Source organism: Macrotis lagotis, chromosome 1 (assembly GCF_037893015.1).
Source record: "Macrotis lagotis isolate mMagLag1 chromosome 1, bilby.v1.9.chrom.fasta, whole genome shotgun sequence".
Lineage (NCBI taxonomy): Eukaryota > Metazoa > Chordata > Mammalia > Peramelemorphia > Peramelidae > Macrotis > Macrotis lagotis.
Genome location: NC_133658.1, coordinates 440,897,633 through 440,916,086, shown reverse-complemented (window position 1 = coordinate 440,916,086; position 18,454 = coordinate 440,897,633). Strand labels below are relative to the sequence as shown.

The following is an 18,454-nucleotide window of genomic DNA, read 5'->3' as shown; positions in this document are numbered from 1 at the left end:
AAAGAAAGTCAGTTACATCCCCAAAGGTTTTTTACCCCACATGTAAAATATCACCAATCACAACTTAGGGCTACATACAGATACATTTTAGTTACAATAACCAATAAACAAAATGATGTTTATTTAACTTAAATTTTCATCATTCATTCTGTTGTCAATTTTAATCTCCCCTTGTTTAGTTTGTGAAAAATCTATCCTAATAATCCTAGTTACTATAATTATATATCTATATTTCTCCATTTAGGTGAATATTGCAGTAATCTGCAGAAGTGATGAAAGTTTTAATGAAGGAGATTAAATGCAGACCAGAGTATACTATCTTAAACTTTTAAAAGTTATCTCATGTATCATGTCATTTTTTTCTCTCTAATGTCTTTTTTCTTCCATTTGGATGTGATGCTTCTTTCACATCATAATTGATATGGATATGGATCTATGTTTAGCAAAATTATACAGGTGGAACCCATATTAGTTCACTTTCTGTCCTGGGGAAAGGGGAGGGAAGGAGGAAAATGTAGCATTCAAAACCTTGCAAAAAAAAAAAAAGATTTGTGAAAACATCCATTGTATGTTATTGGAAAAAATAAAAAATATGCAAAAAAAAATTTATAGCAGAGAAACAGAACAAAGAGGTTTATAAATAAGAGAGAGCAAGGAGAAAAAAAATTTTAATCAGTTTAATTTGTAAATTCATCTGCAAACATTAGGAGGAATCTACTCTAGAATTTACAACTAGCTGGGAAATGCTTATAATAAACTTCAGCCAGAAATTCATTTACCTCTAGGCAGTTATTAACTGGGTTAAATCTTTGAAGATCTCAAGCTAAATTCCACAAGAAAAGAGAAGCGCCATTCAGTTAAATGGGTTTTTTTTTTGTTTGGGTTTTTTTTTTCTTTTTTCAAGGCAATGGGGTTAAGTGGCTTGCCCAAGGCCACACAGCTAGGAAATTATTAAGTGTCTGAGGCCGGATTTGAACTCAGGTACTCCTGATTCCAGGGTCATTGCTTTATCTACTGCACCACCTAGCTGCCCTAAATGATTTTCTTATCAAATAAATTGGCCACTTTGGAACTGTATGAAAAGAATTTTAAAACATATAGCAACATTAAATGTAGATTAGCATCAGATAATCAAGGGACTCTGCCTTTTGAAGACTGATAAATGACTTTGCCTCTGTACAATGAGATTAGAACCATAAATATGTCATAAATAGAATTTTAAATGAAAATATACATGAAAAGGAGGCTCTTTCAATCATACAGTAAGAAAACTAGCCCATAAATTCAAACACTTAAGAGGAAGAATCAATTTACTGCATCTTTCTTTGTCACCCATACCATCATTGATCTATAGTTGCAACAAAATTTAAAGATCATCTAGTCCAAATTATACAGATGAAGTAACCGAGGCACTCAGAGGAAGTAATTTGCTCATTGTAAGGGTTTATAAAATAATACTGTTGCCTATTTGAATATCTTCTATACCATCTTGCCTGTAATTTATTCGTACAGTTTGTGGGGCAGCTAGGTGGCGTAGTGGATAAAGCACTGGCCTTGGAGTCAGGAGTACCTGGGTTCAAATCCGGTCTCAGACACTTAATAATTACTTAGCTGTGTGGCCTTGGGCAAGCCACTTAACCCCATTTTCCTTGCAAAAACCTAAAAAAAAATTATTCTTACAAACTACTTGATATGTATGCTGCTATTTTTATTATGGGGGGGGTGTTAAACTTCGAAAACGTAGAAAAATAAAAAGGAAGAGCTGAGTTGTAAGCATTTATTTTTTTTAATAGATCCCAAGAAAAACTGTATATGACCAATTAAATCACATCTTAATTTCTGATGACCAGCTGCCTGAAAATATAATTCTTGTTAATACTTCCGACTGGCAGGGACAGGTAAGAAGAAAAAATTGTTGTTTATATCATTTTTCTTTTTTTTCCTTGAAAGTCAGGATTGACTCTAGGGTAGGTAAGGATAAAAATAAGAAAATAGATGCAGATTCTTCTGATAAGATTGAACAAGATTATCTTCAGATTTTCTGTCCACCATTGGCAGTACCTAACATAATGCTATCTGCATTGATGATGATCTGTATTTGATTTGACCCACCCTACCCATTAGATTGATATCCTAATTCTATACAATGTGAATGTCCTTTGCCCCAGCCAAAGTTCTAGCAGTCGGAAGCTGACCTAGTGATGTCATCATTTGTATACCACTTTTTGTCCAGGGATGTTATATAAAGCCATCCACCCCTTTGTCATGATGCCTTTCAGTTCTATGATCCTGTAATTAATTTCAGCAAGCATCAAATGTATGTCTTGGGACTAAGGAAACAAAAACACAAATGAAACAGTCCTTGACCTCAAAGAACTTACAATCTCTTGAACAGATAGAACAAATACACAAAAAAAGCATAACATAAAAGAAAATTCTTTCCTTTCTCAACTATTAAGCTATAAGTTCCTTGAGGTCAGGGACTTACTATGTTTTATATCACTTTGTATCCTTCATAGAACCTAGCATAGAGTCCTGAACAAGAGAAATTTTTTTTTAAGTGGGAATCAGTAATCTTAATTAGAAGAAAACATAAGTAAATCTAATCAGAGCTCAAAGACAAATCCTATTTGGTTCATTTTCTTTGGTAAAATTAGCCTTTAATTTTTTTGCCCTTTTGAAGATGTAGATATTCTTCATCATCATCATCATCATCGTCATCATCATCATCATCATCATTATTATTATTATTATTACTATTTTACTACTACTACTACTACTATCATCTCAAATCTATAAAAAAGATAAATTTCACTTAATTAAGGAAGTCCTTGCTGGGAGGGACTTCAAAAAATTTTTAACAGGAATTGCTCGTGTATGAGTGTGTATACACTAAGAGTATCATATATATAAGCATACATGAGATTATGTGCATTATTAACACAAACAAGATTTTATGTATACTCATATGTGTTTTTCTATATCTAATACTGTTTAATCTTAGTTCCTTTCAGATGTCTTACAAAAACACACCCTCCCAGTGGTCTGCACATGTTCTTCAGCAGATATTCAGGCAGCTTTCAGTACTATTGTCTCACGGATCCAGAGATAGTAAGTTCTTACAATTGTTTCTTTGATCATCCTTGAACTAAGTATATCAGCTCTATAAATCAATTTTAATGTATAGAAATTGCTTCAGGAGAAAACATTTACTATCCTGTTACTTAACTTCCTTTCCATAATCTTGACATAACATTTCATGGATGGATATTAATGATGTCTTTTCTTCCCATGATAAATGTAAGAAACCTGTAGATATTCACTTTCATAGCACTTTCATTCCTACTACAAAATATATGCTTTTAAAGTTTGTGGAAGGGGCAGCTAGGGGGCGCATTGGATAGAGTACCGGCCTTGGAGTCAGGAATACCTGAGTTCAAATCCAGCCTCAGACACTTAATAATTACCTAGCCTTGTGGCCTTGGGCAAGCCACTTAACCCCATTGCCTTGAAAAAAATCTAAAAAAAAAAAAAGAAAATAAATTTGTGGAAGACAGTGGGGTTTTTTTCCATTCAGATCTCCTAAAGCACACTCCTGAGCATAATCGCAGCAGTACCAAGGAATGCAGATTGAATGACTACTATTCTTTAGTCTACAGCAAACAGGGGCAAACATATTTCAGCAGCAACTACTATTACTGTCTGGAAAATTTCCACAGAAATAGCTGCATCATCACCAGTAGCAGAAGTTTTTGACTGCAACCATTAAAAGTTGTACTCAAATAATATGCACTGAGAGATTTGTTCCATTCTTCGGTTTTCAGTGAATATAGTAACCACAACTGATGCAATAATCACCTTAGACTCTTATCTCCTCTCACTTGAACTGCCTTCCAATTTATTTCTCTGCTTCATATGTCTTCAATCTATTCTCTAGACTGATTTTGTTAAAGTACAACTTTAATCATATCCTCACACACACACTTTTGTGTCCCCTCCCCCCACTCTTACTCAATAAACTCCAGTGTCTCTTATTATCTCTAGAATCCAAATATAAACTTTTCTGTTTGGCATTCAGAGCTCTTCACAACCTGACCTCTTCTTATCTTTCCACTCTTTTTACACTATATGCTTAAGCCACATTGTCCTACTTACTTTTCTTCACACGTGATGTTCCATCTTCTTTCTCAACACATTTACACTGGCTGTCTCCTATGCCTGAGTGTTTTCTTACTCCCGCATCTTAAAACTCTTGGCCTCTTTCAAAACTCAAAGACCTTTTCTGGTTCCTTGGTATACTAGTACCTTCTCTGAGTATGTACCTGCATCTATTAGTACCTCTGAGTATGAAAAATAAGATGATATTTACATGGTACTTTCAGATCTGCAGAATGTTTCCTACATGAACAGCCAGCATTAACCTCACCCTCCATTTACCACTATCTTTTGGACATCATATTTGATGAAGTTATCTTATAGAAAATAACCATCTATAGGTTTCCCCCACAAAGATCTAGAAAATACTTAATTCAGTATTGATTGATAAAGTCAAAAAAAAGTAGTTATTTTTCTGGACTGGGCCCACATAAGGAGAAACAGGCCTACTGAGGACAGTATTTACCCTGAAGCAAGACATATCCTTGGCTGTGTACCAAACCAAGAGAGCTCACATCCAGCACAGTAGTAGTACCTGAGACTATGGAGAGAGGAACAAATCATAAACCACATAATCCAATACTGGGCCACCTATCCATTGCAGCCTGACGAGGAGACCTGTGTCTGGGGCAAGTCCTGGCAATGAGCTAGTGCAGGTCATAGATGTGTCCTAAGCTTTCAACCAAGTACAGAAGCAGACTGCAGCTATGGGGCTCTGATTCTGAAAGTAGCCAAGAGTCCTGGACCTATTTCCTAACATAGAACATAGAATATTTCTTAGCCTGCAACAGCATCACCAGGGCAGGAATCCTAGACCAGAAGTTAAGTTACTTTGCACCAGCAGAGCTTTCTAGTTGATTCTCAGTGGCTGAGTTTTATATCAGTCTTTTGAAGCTACACCAGGAGCAAACCCAAGAGTTTTTCCAGTCAGACCTCGGGTCCAAACTAAAGTCAGGAACTTAAGATACTCAGATCAGGATGACAGTCCTCAAATTTCTCCCTTGATCAAAGCACATTGGGCAGTTCCACATTTTGAGTTGTCCCTGAGATGCTAGAATGATACAACAGAACCCAGGAGCACACAAATCACTACCAAACAGTTCAGCTATTCCCTCCAGAAGTATACAGAACTTGACAAACAAAAAAATGGAATTAAACATTGAAATTTATTATGATGAAAGGGACACTCAAGATGCAAACTCAGAAGAGAATGTGTTCAACAATAAAATATCTTTGGTACAAGTTCAACTTAGAATTCTTGGAAGAGGTAAGGCAAAAGGATTTATATTTTTCTTTCAAAGAAACAGCTAAAAATTATTATACAAATAAAATGACATCACAAAAAGAAATACTTGGAAAGGAAATAAGAATCCAGAAGGAAAAAATGAAAAGGAAGTGAGGGCTATAGAAGAAAGAATTGATTTATTTTCTTTAAAAATCATTTTATTATTTACTTATTTTCAGCATTCTTTTTAAAGTTTGTATAAATTCTCTCCCCTTCACCACCTACTGAGAAGGCAAGTAAAATATTAATATATGAGAAATCATGCAAAGCATATGTCCATATTAGCCATATTCCCCCCCCCCAAAAGCAAAAAAATAAAGTGAAAAAATTATACTTCAATTTTCACTCAAGAGTTTATCAGTTCTCTTTCTGGAGTAGCTTTTTTTTATCATGAATCTTTTAGAATTTCCTTGGATCATTGTAGTGATCAAAATAAACAAGTCTTTCACAGATGATCATTACTACTACATCACTTTGTACATAGTGATCTCCCAAGTTCTTATCACTTCACTTTGCATCCATTCATATAACCATGTTTTTTCTGAAACCATCCCCCTTCATTATTTCTTATAGTGCAGTAGTATTCCTATCACAATCACATGCCACAATTTGTTCAGCGATTCCCCAGCTGATGAATTTCCCCTTGATTTCTAGTTCTTTGCTACCACAAAAAGAACTAATATAAATATTTTTGTACATATAGGTCCTTTTTTTTCCCTTTGATCTCTGGAATATAGACCTAGTAGTGGTGTTGCTAGATCAAAGGGTTTATACAGTTTTATAGCACTTTGGGCATAGTTTCAAATTGTTCTTCAGAATGTTTTCATTTCTCTAATAAAAGGTGATTTAGTTTTTTTATATGTCTGTAGATAACTTTGATTTCTTCTTCTGAAAACTGCCTATACTTTGTCCATTTATCAATTGGAGAATTGCTTTCTTTAAAAAAATAAAGTAGCCTCAGCTCTATTTATGCTCAATATATATTCGAGAAATGAGATCTTTATCCAAAGAAACTTGCTGTAAAATTTTTGAAATTCATTGCCAATAGTACCTTTTAGCATAAGGTAGTTTCTTTGATTATCTCTTTTGATTAGGACTGCTTTCGTTTTTACTTTTTCTGAGATCTTGATTATTATCTCTCCCTTTTTCCTTCAGCTGAAACTTTTTTTTTTCCAATTACTGGAAAAGATGGTTTCAATATTCATCGTTTTGTAAGCTTTTGAGTTCCATATTAATTAACATTAATATGTTAATAAACATATTAAATTCTGTTTCCCTTCTGTACTTTAACTCTGCATCATTGTGTTTTAAGTATGTCTCTTGTAAATAACATTGTTAAAGGATTCTAATCTCTTCTGCTTTCTGCCTCTGTTATATGGGTGAGCTCATTGCATTCACATTCACGATTATGATTACTATATTTGTTTCTCTACCCCATTTTCTTGTTTCTTCCTTTGGCACTTCCTTTTCATCCTATCTGCCCTTACATTTCTATTTTGATTCTAACTAGTCCCTCCCTTAATACACCCTATCTCTTTTCATTTTCCTATTTCTCTAAGTGATTTCTAAATGCAACTCTGTGTGTGTGTGTGTGTGTGTGTGTGTGTGTGTGTGTGTGTGTGTGTGTGTGTAGGAAGATAATTGATTCACACTTATGCCTTCTTTCTATCAAGCTCCCTTTAACTGCCCTAATAATGGTAAAGTTTTAGGAGTTACATTTATCATTTTCTGATATAGAACTATTAAACAGTCCAAATTTATCAAGTTGCCTATGATTAATTCTTTCATACTTCTCTTTTTATGCTTCTCTTGAGTCTTATGTTTGAAAGTCAAATTTTCTTGCTGAATATACCTAGTTCTAGTCATTTCCTAAGAAATGCTTCTAAATTCTTTATTTCATTGAAGATCAATTTTTCTCCTGAAAGATTCCACTCAATTTTTCTAGGTGAATTATTGTCGACTGTAATAGCTCCTTTACCTTTCATAATATCATATTCCAAACCCCTTGCATTTTTATCATGAAAGCTGCTGAATCACTAACTGTAACTTCACAATATTTGATTTGTTTCTCTATGGCTTCTTGGAAGTATTTTCTTTTTGAGAGTTCTGAAATTTGACTAATATTCCTGAGAGTTTTCATTTTGGGATCTCTATTACGAGATGATCAGTGAATCCTTTTAATTTCTATTTTTCCCCCTCTGGGTTTGCCCACTTATCCAAATCTAATTTTTAAGGAATTATTTTCTTCAGTATGATTTAAGACCTCTTTTCCATTTAGCCAACTTTTCCATTTGGCCTATTCTGCTCTTTAAGGAGTTTTTTTTCCTTCAGTGAATTCTTGTGTCTTTTGCCATTAGACCAATTCTGTTTTTTTTATGGTATTATTTTCTTTAGTATTTTGTGTCTCTTTTTACCAAGCTATTAATTCTCTTTTCATAATTTTCTTGTATTACTCATTTCCCAGTTTTCCTTCTACCACTCCTATCTCTTTCTTTAACTCTCAATAATTCTGGTAAGGTTTGGGTTCAAATAGCATTTTTTCTTTGAGTTTTTTTTTTGGTAACTGTTTTCATGTTGTCACTTCTGAGTTTATGTCTTGGGCTTCCCTGCCAACATAGTAACTTTTATGCTAAGATTCCGTTTTAGTTGTTTGTTCCTTTTTGTAGCCTATTCTTTGATTTTTAACTTTATGTTAACATTGGACTCTTCTCACATAGGGATGGGGCATCCCAAACTTCAGGCTGTTTTCAGAGTTGGTTCTACAGGTCCTCAGGTTTTTGGTGATTCCAAAATGATCTGACCCTGGGAGAGGAATAGTCTACTACTCCCCTGGTCTGAGGTCTGGTACCTAGAAAGGGTTCCTAATTCCCTACAGCCATAAGTTTTAGCATTTCTCTTTATATTGGAGCTATGTCCAAGTCCCTGACCACCAGAGCTTCTCTCTTGCAACCTAGACTACATATTGCATATGGGCAATAGAGTTTCCCAATCAATTCTAACTGAACCCAGTGCCAGCAAAAGGTCTCTTATAACCTTTTTCTCACCAGTTGTCTAACCCCCTTACCATCTCTGGGCTAAGAGTTCCTGAAGCTACTGCTGCCACTATTGCCACTGCCTCACATGTGCTCCAGTCAGGCCTCCACAAATTTCTCTTACTGAGCTCTTAAGTTTTCTCAGGTTGGAATAATGTTTCACCTTGACCTTTGCTTGGCTCTGTCACTCCAAAATTTGATTTGAAACATTATTTTAAAGTTATTTGGAGGGGAACCAGCAGAGTGGCTGCCCCAAATTGGGACTCCCCACTTCAACAGTAAGAAATATTAAAACAAAGTTAAAAAAACTAAAAAATTTCTTGAAAGTATTATATATTTATCTTTGTCAAAAACAACTAACTTGAAAAACAAATCAAGGAAAGGTAATCTAAGAAGAATTAGATTCACTGAAAACCTTGATAAAATAAAAGATCCCAAATATTACATTTCAAGAAATCATAAAACTGCCCTAATCTTTTAAACCAGAGACCAAAACATACCTCAAAAGAATCCATCAATAGAAACTGCAATATATAAGTTTTCAAGAACATTATAGCTCAAATCCAGAACTTATAGGTCAAAGCAAATAATAATACTGCAAGCTGCTAGTAAACTAAAAGTATTTTTTATAAATGGGCCGCTAGGTGGCAGAGTGGATAGAGCACTAGCCCCAGAGTTAGGAGGATTTGAATTCAAATCCTACCTCAGACACTTAATAATTACCTAGTTATGTGACCTTGGGCAAGTCGCTTAACCCCCTTGCCTTGCAAAAACTTTAAAAAAAGATATTAAAAAACCATAATCCAGATCACTTGTGATTTAGCTCTCACCATAATACAGGAAATATTAAAGAGGGAAGATCTTGAAATATCAGAAGACAAAAGATAAAGACGTATAGCCAAGAATAATTTACTCAGAAAAACCAGTTTAATCATATATGGTGAGAAATATGCTTCTAGGTATAGGCAATCATGCCTGGTGAAAAGACTAGAGTTGAGTAGATATATTGAAATACAAACTCAGGAGTCAAGAAAAACACAAAACAGTAAATATGAATGAGCAGATAATAAAAAACTAAGCAAGGATAAACTGTTTACATTCCAATATGGGAAAATAATGCATGTATCCTTTTTCAGGACCATATGTTATCAGGGTTCACAACCAAATGAGAAAAGATCAGTGGAAATAAATGGCCATTTTTGGTTGCATACAGTTAAAAAGTTTTTGCTCAAACAAAATCAATGGAGCTAAAATTAGAATAGAACCAGATAAAGTTTATATGAATTAATGATTTAAAATGAAGGGAACAGACCCTCACAATTTAGACAGTAAAAATAGTATCACAAAGAAAAAAATTTTTGAAAGACTGCAAAACTCTGATCAATGCAGTTAATCAACCATGATGCTAGAGGACTCAAAATTAACCTACCACTCATCTTCTGACACAGAGAGGTAATAGAGTTAGGGTATAGATTAAAACAAAATATTTTGTTTCTTGCATTACCATATATGAGGAATTTGTTTTCCTTGAAAAAAAATCTTTCAAGGATTTTGTTATCTTTATCCTTCAAGGTGGGGAAGGATATAGAAGGGAAAGAGTTGAATTTTCATTAACTAATAAAAATAAAATTATATTTAAAAATAGCAAATGTATCTGGTAAAACTCCTAAAAAGTACTTATTCTTTTCAACACTATATACAAGACATAGTAAGCACTTAATTAAGTTTGTTGATTGATTTCAGTTGTAACTGCAATTCTCAGCCTCCAAATCCAGTGAAGATTGCTATAGCAGGAGCTCAGAACTATCTCAGTGCTGTATTGAGACTTTTTGTGGAACAGTTGTCTCATAAAACCCCTGACTGGCTTGGTTATATGAGGTTCCTGATCATCCCATTAGGTAAGTAAGAAATATCATGCCATTCTTGTATATGTACTTTAGCATGTTGTATTATAATTAATTGTATATGTTTTTTTCCTCCTTAGATTGTAAGCTATTTGAGGGTAGTCTGTATACATCCTCTAATGCCTAGCAGTATATACTTATACTTAATCAATTTATTGTATTGATTTTTGTGTAAAAATTGCATGAGCTTATATGCAATATTGAAGGAGGAGTATAGGTAGAGTTAAATATATTCTTATATTTGTGAGGCAATTAGGTGGAACATTAGATAGAGCATCAGGCCTGGGGTCCAAATGTGGTCTCGGATACTTAATAACTGTGTGACCCTGGGAAAATCACTTTAATACTCTTTGCCTCAATTTCTCTATTTGTAAAATGTTCTGGTTAAGGAAATAGCAAAATACTTCAATGTCTTTGTCAAGAAAACTCCAAATGGAGTCAAAATAACTGAAAAATAACTGAAATAAGAGCAAAATAGAATATACTTACAAGCTGATTTTATTAAATAGTTCACATACTTTTCTACTTCCAGTCCTGAAATGCAAAGTATTAATAATGCCTAATTCTCCAAATATTGTGAAATAGAATACAATATCAATTCTATTAGTTTGTAAACACATTTTTAAAAGTATATAGTAATCTTATAAGATTGAGTTCCAGAAATGTTTTACCAGAAATTTTAACCTGCTGGAAGTAAATTACATGCCATCATAATCTCTACTCAGAACTGCTACTAGGCAGTTACAGGACATATCAATCTCTCCTAGTAGGTTTCTGCTTGTGTTTGCCATGAAGCAGGTCTGCCCTTTTCCAAGGTTTGCAGTTTTGCTACAAGTCTGCCCTTATGCATACCATTTCCTGCCTCTTGGCTGGGAATATATCATCTCCTGCACATGCCTACCTCAAGATGTTTCCTAAGATGACACCAACATGAAAAATGAGCAATTTTAGACTGTGCCAAATTCATAAGAGCCAAATTTGAATTTTCTACCAGCTTTTATCCATGTACTTCATTGATATTCTACCTGGACTCCTCTAATACTTAGCATTCTTGCATATTCTCCTATTTTAACCCCTTCCAGGATAATAAATCATCCTCTTCTTTATTCATCATCTCACATCACTCAGATGCCTTCTGCTACTATGTTCTCCTTCACCTCTGTTTCACATGAAGAGGTAGCCCTTTCCTTTGACCTCTCCATATGCAAGTGGTCCCATTCCATCCTGATTTCTTCATCCCTACTTTCTTACTAATCTTCAACCACTTCCCCATCTACTGTCTGGTCTCCTACTGCCTATAAACATGACCATGTCACCCTTATCCCTACAAAAAAAAAATCTTCATTTGAGGTTTCCTTCACTTAACTTGCTACTAGCTTTCAGGTTTTATTATCTCTCCTTTTTTTTGGTAGATAAATTCCTTGAGAAAACATCTACAGTAGGTGCTTCCACTTCCTTTCTTCTGTACTTAACAGCTTTATAATCTGGTTTCCAATCTTATTCAAATGAAACTCTTGGGGGGAGAGGCGGCTACGTGGCCCTGGAGTCAGGAGTACCTGAGTTCAAATCTGGCCTCAGACACTGAATAATTACCCAGCTGTGTGGCCTTGGGCAAGCCACTTAACCCCATTGCCTTGTAAAAACCTAAAAAAAAAAAAAAATGAAACTTTTCTTTCAAAAATTACCTATGGTCTTTATTAACTCTAATGAACTTTTCTCATTCCTCATTCTTCTTGACTTCTGCATCGATGTTGTCAATCACTCTTTTCTCCTAGATACTATCTCTCAATTTCTTGACACTCTACTTTTTTCTAATTCTTGTCTAACCTCTCTTTCTCTCTCTTCTTTGCTGGATCTTCAAACCACCTTCTAACCATGAGAGTACCTCAAAGACTCTTGAGCTATTTACCTTGGTAATTACAGCTTCCATGAATTCAGTCATCATTTCCATGCAAATGACTCTCAGATCTACTTGCCCAGTTCTAACCTCTGTCCTGACCTCTAATCTCATACCTCTAGTTGCTTCTTAGACATCTCAAACTGCATGTCCTAAAGAAATTATAAACTCAAAATATCAAAAACTAAACTCATTTTCTTTTCCCAAAAGAAAATGTCTTTCAAACTTACAACCTAGGTGATATCCTAGACTCCTTACTTTCTCTCACCTATCATATCCAGTTACTTGTCAAGTCTTCTTGTTTCCTACCTTTTTAACATGTCTGATATATGCCTCCTTTTCTTTCCCAATATTACAGGGCTTCCTCCCTTCATGCCTGGACCATTAGAATAACCAGATAATTTCTACTCCAAACCATCTTCCTCTCAGTTCAAATTGATCTTAAATTTTGCAAATCCAATTGTTTATATTGTTCACTAAATTTTTACTATTAGTTCCAGGATTAAATATAAAATTATTTATTTGGCTTTTAAAGTCTTCATAACTTGTCACCTTCTACCTTTCCAATCTTCTTAAATGTCATTCCCTCACCACAGACTCTGCAATGCAGTGACACTGGCCTCCTTGCTGTTCTTCAATCACGACATTCATATCTTCAAACATTTAAAAGTGTTTTCTCTGATTGTCTCCCACTATATACAAATTCCAACTAGATACATGATTTAGACATAAAAAATTATAATGATAAATTAGTACAACTACGAAGAAATGATCTATCATTTATTTCTTTGGATAGAAAAAGAGTTTATAACCAAACAAGAGATAGAAAAGATCACAGGAGAAAATCTTTGATCACATACAATAAAGTTTTTATACAAACAAAACCAATACAACTAAAATTAGGAGAAAAGGAAGTAAGCTGGGAGAAAATGTTTATAAATTTCTTTTCCTAAGACTAAGATTTTTAAAAATTGTTCACAAGAAAAAAAAAAACTTTTTCCCTACTGATCATACCCCTGACCATTCCATAAAGTATTCCTCTTCCATGTTCAAGAATATCAAAATTCCTTTTATCTTTCCATTCTCCCTGTGAGTTACTCCTCCTAAGCTTATTCTTTATCTTTTACCATCACTTTTACTCTCTTCATTCCTCAGTAGTTTCCTAGGTCATTAAGCACTGTTCAGGCTACCTTCTCTTCCCATTGTTGATTTCTTGGTGAACCAGTTCACTTCTTTACTATCCTCTGCTACTAAATCCTTTGTCCTCTTAGCCATCACTAATTATACATTGCTAACCCACAACTATGGATTTTTCTCACTATCAGCTTCCTTTGTTCCTTATCATGTACTACTGAACAGAACTAAAAGAAATCATGAAAGTTAGCTGACAGGGTCCCTTACAGATATACTCTCTAATTTGAACCGAGTCCTTTCTGTGACAAAGTAATCCTACTACTCTTCCCATTTCTTTGATTCATTCACTGCAGCAACTGTTTCAAATATTCTCTTGTTTCTTTAAGCCTTTCTTTACCTCCTCCTCCTAAATCTGTTTACAGTGGACCTTGCCTTATATTTTACCAAAACAAAAATTTACTTTATTCACCTTAAGCTTCTTCACCTCTCCTTATCTTACATCTCTGATTCCATCCTTGTCTTCTCTCTGAAGAGAAAGTGGCTTTTCTCCTTGCCACAGAAATATGTAGGGTATTCAGGGAGGACTGATACCTCTGTGTGAGGGCTTGCCAAACCCTTTTCAAGGTTGCTTATCTACCTTTGATATCTACCTTTCACTCAGCTTTCACTATCTTATACTGTTAGCATATGCAGCAGCCATATCCCAAGTGGTCTTAACCAGGTTGAAAGTTACTGACAGACCTCAAAACTGTTATGGGGATGTCTCCTCTAAGCAGACTTCCTCAAGTAGAATACGTAGATGAAAACAATTTGTTCCAACAGCTGTGAAGCCAGCAGAAGCAGGCACTGTGGAATTTGGACAGTCATCAAAGATGCCATGGTCATGTATTGCTTCCCAGGCCATCGCCAGTCATCCTGACATTTAAATGAATTAAATGAATTGTCATTTAAATGAATTAAGTGTTTATCAGAATAATAGTTTTACCTTCGATCTATATGTATACTGGCTCTTTCCCTGCTGGCTATGATCATGCCCAGGTCTGCTTCATTTTTTAAAAAGAAAAAAAAACCTTACTACATTCTGCCATCTCCACCAGTTTTAAACTTGAAAAAGACCTCTACACTCAATGCCTCCACTCTCTAGTAAACCTTGTGAAATCTGTCTTCTACTCATTATTCGATTGAAATTACTATCCTCAAAGTTATTAGTGATATTTTTATTGCTAGGCCTTTTCTCCTTTTTCCTCAAACTCTTTGCAACATATGCCACTGTTGACCACCTTCTCTCCTTAACTCCTTGTGTAGTCTCTTTGTATTTCAGCTGATATAGTAATTTTCCAAAAGCATAGGACTGACCATATGACTGTATGTCCTATTAAATTCCAGTAACTTGTTATCTTTAGGATCAAATTAAAATACTTTTTCTGTTAGTAATTTCTCTTACATTTCTATCCTTTGCAAACTTGGCTCCTTCTTCTTATTTTAATATTCTTATACCTTATTCTCTCCTCTATACACTGTACTTTCCAACCATATTGATATACTTATTGTTCCTGAAACATAATGTTCTATCTCCTATGTCCATGCCTTTTGATTGGCTATCACTCATGCCTGAAATACTTTCCCTCTTAGAATAGTGGTATCAAACTCAAATAGAAATAGATCCTGCAGCCCATATTTTGACTTAAAAAACAACTAATTAATATCATCTATGTTATGTTCTATTTTATGCTTTTGTTAAACATTTCCCAATTACATTTTAATTTAATTTCAGCAAGACTTGGGTTTTGCAGGTCACAGTAGTGGCCATAGTTTGAACCTGCATCCTAGAATACTCCATTTGCTTTAATATTCAAATTCCATCTTCTATAAGAGGCCTTTTCTTGTTGCTCTGTCTGCTAGTTCCTTCCCCTCTAATGCAACTTCATGTATTTTATACTTAAGTGTAAGGGCAGTCAGGTGGTGCAGTGAATAGAGCACTGGCCTTGGAGTCAGGAGGAAAGGAAGTTCAAATTCAGCCTCAGACACTTGATTCTTACTAGCTGTGTGACTTTGGGCAAGTGCCTTAACCCTGATTGCCTCGCATTCAGGGCCATCTCCAGTCATCCTGACTCATATCTGGCCACTAGACCCAGAGGGTTCTGGAGGAGAAAGTGAGGTTGTTTACTTAGCACAGCACCCCTGACTCAAATCCAGTTCATGTGCTTGTCACGACATCACTTCCCTGATGTTGTGGTCTTCTTCAGAAATGAAGGACATATATTACTTATATGTACTTATATTTTCTAAAGCAATCCTCATGTTCCCTTATATATTATATACCTATATGTTTCTGTTATATACATAGTGTCTCTACCATTAAATAATAAGTTTCTGGAAAGCAAGGATTGATTTTCACTCTTCCCTTTTATCCCTACAACTTAATCCTGTCTGACACATAGAAAACACAAATACAGCTCATAGGAAAGTAATAAATGTCTGTTACTAAGCTTAGATTAGCAGCTTTGATTTTTCACTTTTTTCCCCCTAGAACCACTCTTCTATATCTGTGTTAACTAAGAATAGTATTAACACCTTTATATGTGATATACTTAATTCATTTAAATGTCAAGTGACACTTATTTCAAAAACAATCTGGCTTTTTTCAGATTTTCTCTTGAAAATCCAAAAGCAAATATAAACTCTAATGATCTACTAAATGAAGTAACATATCAGTGCCTATCAGTTTTGCTGGCATTGAAAATTATAAGTTATATAGGAAAGAGCTTCTTCCAGAAGACTTATTGGTGACAAACAAAATGACCATCAGTTTCATAAACTAATCTGAACAGTCACAGTGTTAGGTGTGCTAGAAAAATGCCATTTAGTCTCTATATCTTTACAATTGCCATTATGCATATGAAATTTGTATTTCATATTCATTAAGTGACTCTTAGTTCATTTTCTTTGCTCTAGGTTCTCATCCAGTGGCTAAATATCTTGGTTCGGTTGATCACCGGTATAACAACTTCTTCCAGGATTTGACCTGGAGGGATTTGTTCAGTAAACTTGAAACACATACTGCTGGTAAGAAGTTATTTCTAAATCATATCTGATGCAGCAAATGATATGAATGTTATACACTGGTAAAAATGCAAAGCAATGGAAAATATTAAAGACAATACTTTTGTCAACCCCTGTATAAATAAAGTACTCAGATCTCTCTCTAGATTTTCATTTTCTCCCCTTATATTTCTCTTCCGTGTCACACCTTTTCTTATGCCTTCTAGTAGATCCTTAGAATAGTATCACAAAATTCTACCTTTGATAACACCTCCCCACAAGTCCTAACTTAGTATTGCTTTAAAGCTTTTTTAATTGAAACTTCTTCCTCCAAAGTAAGCTTAATTACCAAATCTGATACTGTTATCTCCACCCTGAGTCTTTGTGATCTCTTTGCTTCATTTGACCCTTTTAAAATCCTTTTTCCTTCTCTATACTTATCATTTCCTTTCTTTCTTGATATTCGTGACATTTTTATTCTCCTGTTTTTTCTTCCTACTCCTAACTATTCTTTCTCTTCCATTGCTGGTTCATTATCCTTATCACACCCCCTAACCATGGATGTACCTTAAGGATCTGTCATAGGCCTTCTTTTCCTCCCTCACTCTATTGGTTTCCCTATTGATGAACTCATTAACTCTCAGGTGTCTTGTTTTCCTCTCTTTGCAGTTGATAACCAGATCTATATTTCTAGCTCTATTCTTTCTCATGAATGTAGTTACATATCATCAACTAGACATTTCAAACAGGATATCCTGAAGACATCTCAAATTCAACTTATACAACAAAAAACTCATCTTTCCCCCCAAATATACCCTAATTAACCCCACTTCTCTTTTTCCATCTAAAATATCATTATTTCATTCTTTTGTGTTTGTACTCTGATTGATACCTTGACTTCTCATTCTCCCTCACCCTAATATCTAACTAGTTGCCCTATTTTGTTATTTTCCTTCTCTCTACTAACCAGCCATCATCTCAGCTTAAGCCATTTTTACTTTAAAAAATGTCATTATAATAGGCTTTTTTTGTTTTTGTTTTTTGCAAGACAATGGGGTTTAAGTGACTTGTCCAAGTTTCTGAGGCCAGATTTGAGCTCAAGTCCTCCTGATTCTCTATCCACTGCATCACATAGTTGCCCCTTAATAGACTCTTGTCATTCCTGCCTCAAATCTTTCTCTACTTAAAAATACTCTTAAACATAGCTGTGATTTTAAGTGCAGATATAATGATTCACCTACTCATTATATTCTAACTGTTCCATATTGCTTCTAGGATCAAATTTAATTTCTGATTGGCTTTTAAATTTCCTTCATAACTTGGCCCCTACATATATCCTATATATGTCATATATCCTACTTCTCCTCTGTCTGCCCTCCTCCACTAGCCTCTTTCTGCTCTTTACACACAGTATCCATCTTCCACTTCCTTTTCTTTGCACTGATTATCCCCTAGTAAGAAATGCATTTTCATCTCCTTATCTATATAGAATCATTACTCTGCTCAAGTACTACTTTCTTCTAAAATATTTCTTAGATTCTCCCTCTACTACTTTGACCCTTCCTTCCCAACTACTTTGTATTTATTTTTATTCAGTACATACTTTTTCCAGTTGATATTTTATTTTCTAATTACATGTTATGAAAGTTTTTAACGTTCTTCTTAATGCATATACGTTTTTTTAAGTTGCATAATTTCTTTCCACCCTCCCTTCCCACTCCCCTCCCCTCAGCAGAAAGCAGTCTAGTAAATATTGTACATGAACATTTGTGTTTAACATGTTTACAGATTAGTCATTTTCTATATGAGGAATTAGGATTAAGGGAAAAGAAAGAAAACCATGAGATAGGAAAGAAAAACATAAGAGAAATTTTTAAAAAGTGAATGTAGTGTTCATTCATATTCTTTAGGGTTTTTTTACTTTGTTATGTTTTGTTTTTCTTCCTCTGTATGTGGATAGCATTGTCCATGGCAGGTCTCTTAAGGTTGTCCTAGCTCTCTATAC

The 18,454-nt window shown here is 34.6% G+C and overlaps 1 protein-coding gene across 5 annotated transcripts in view; it reads left to right on the top strand.

The window, feature by feature from the left end:
* The window catches only part of PACS2 (phosphofurin acidic cluster sorting protein 2), a 342,997-nt gene that overhangs the window by 255,358 nt on the left and 69,185 nt on the right, over positions 1 to 18,454 (top strand). For all 5 annotated transcript variants that reach the window (XM_074213318.1, XM_074213320.1, XM_074213321.1 and 2 more), the window contains 4 exons: positions 1,794 to 1,898; positions 3,005 to 3,111; positions 10,216 to 10,370; positions 16,363 to 16,473. In XM_074213318.1, the coding sequence (XP_074069419.1) occupies positions 1,794 to 1,898; positions 3,005 to 3,111; positions 10,216 to 10,370; positions 16,363 to 16,473 (478 nt within the window). The remainder of the gene's footprint in view (positions 1 to 1,793; positions 1,899 to 3,004; positions 3,112 to 10,215; positions 10,371 to 16,362; positions 16,474 to 18,454) is intronic.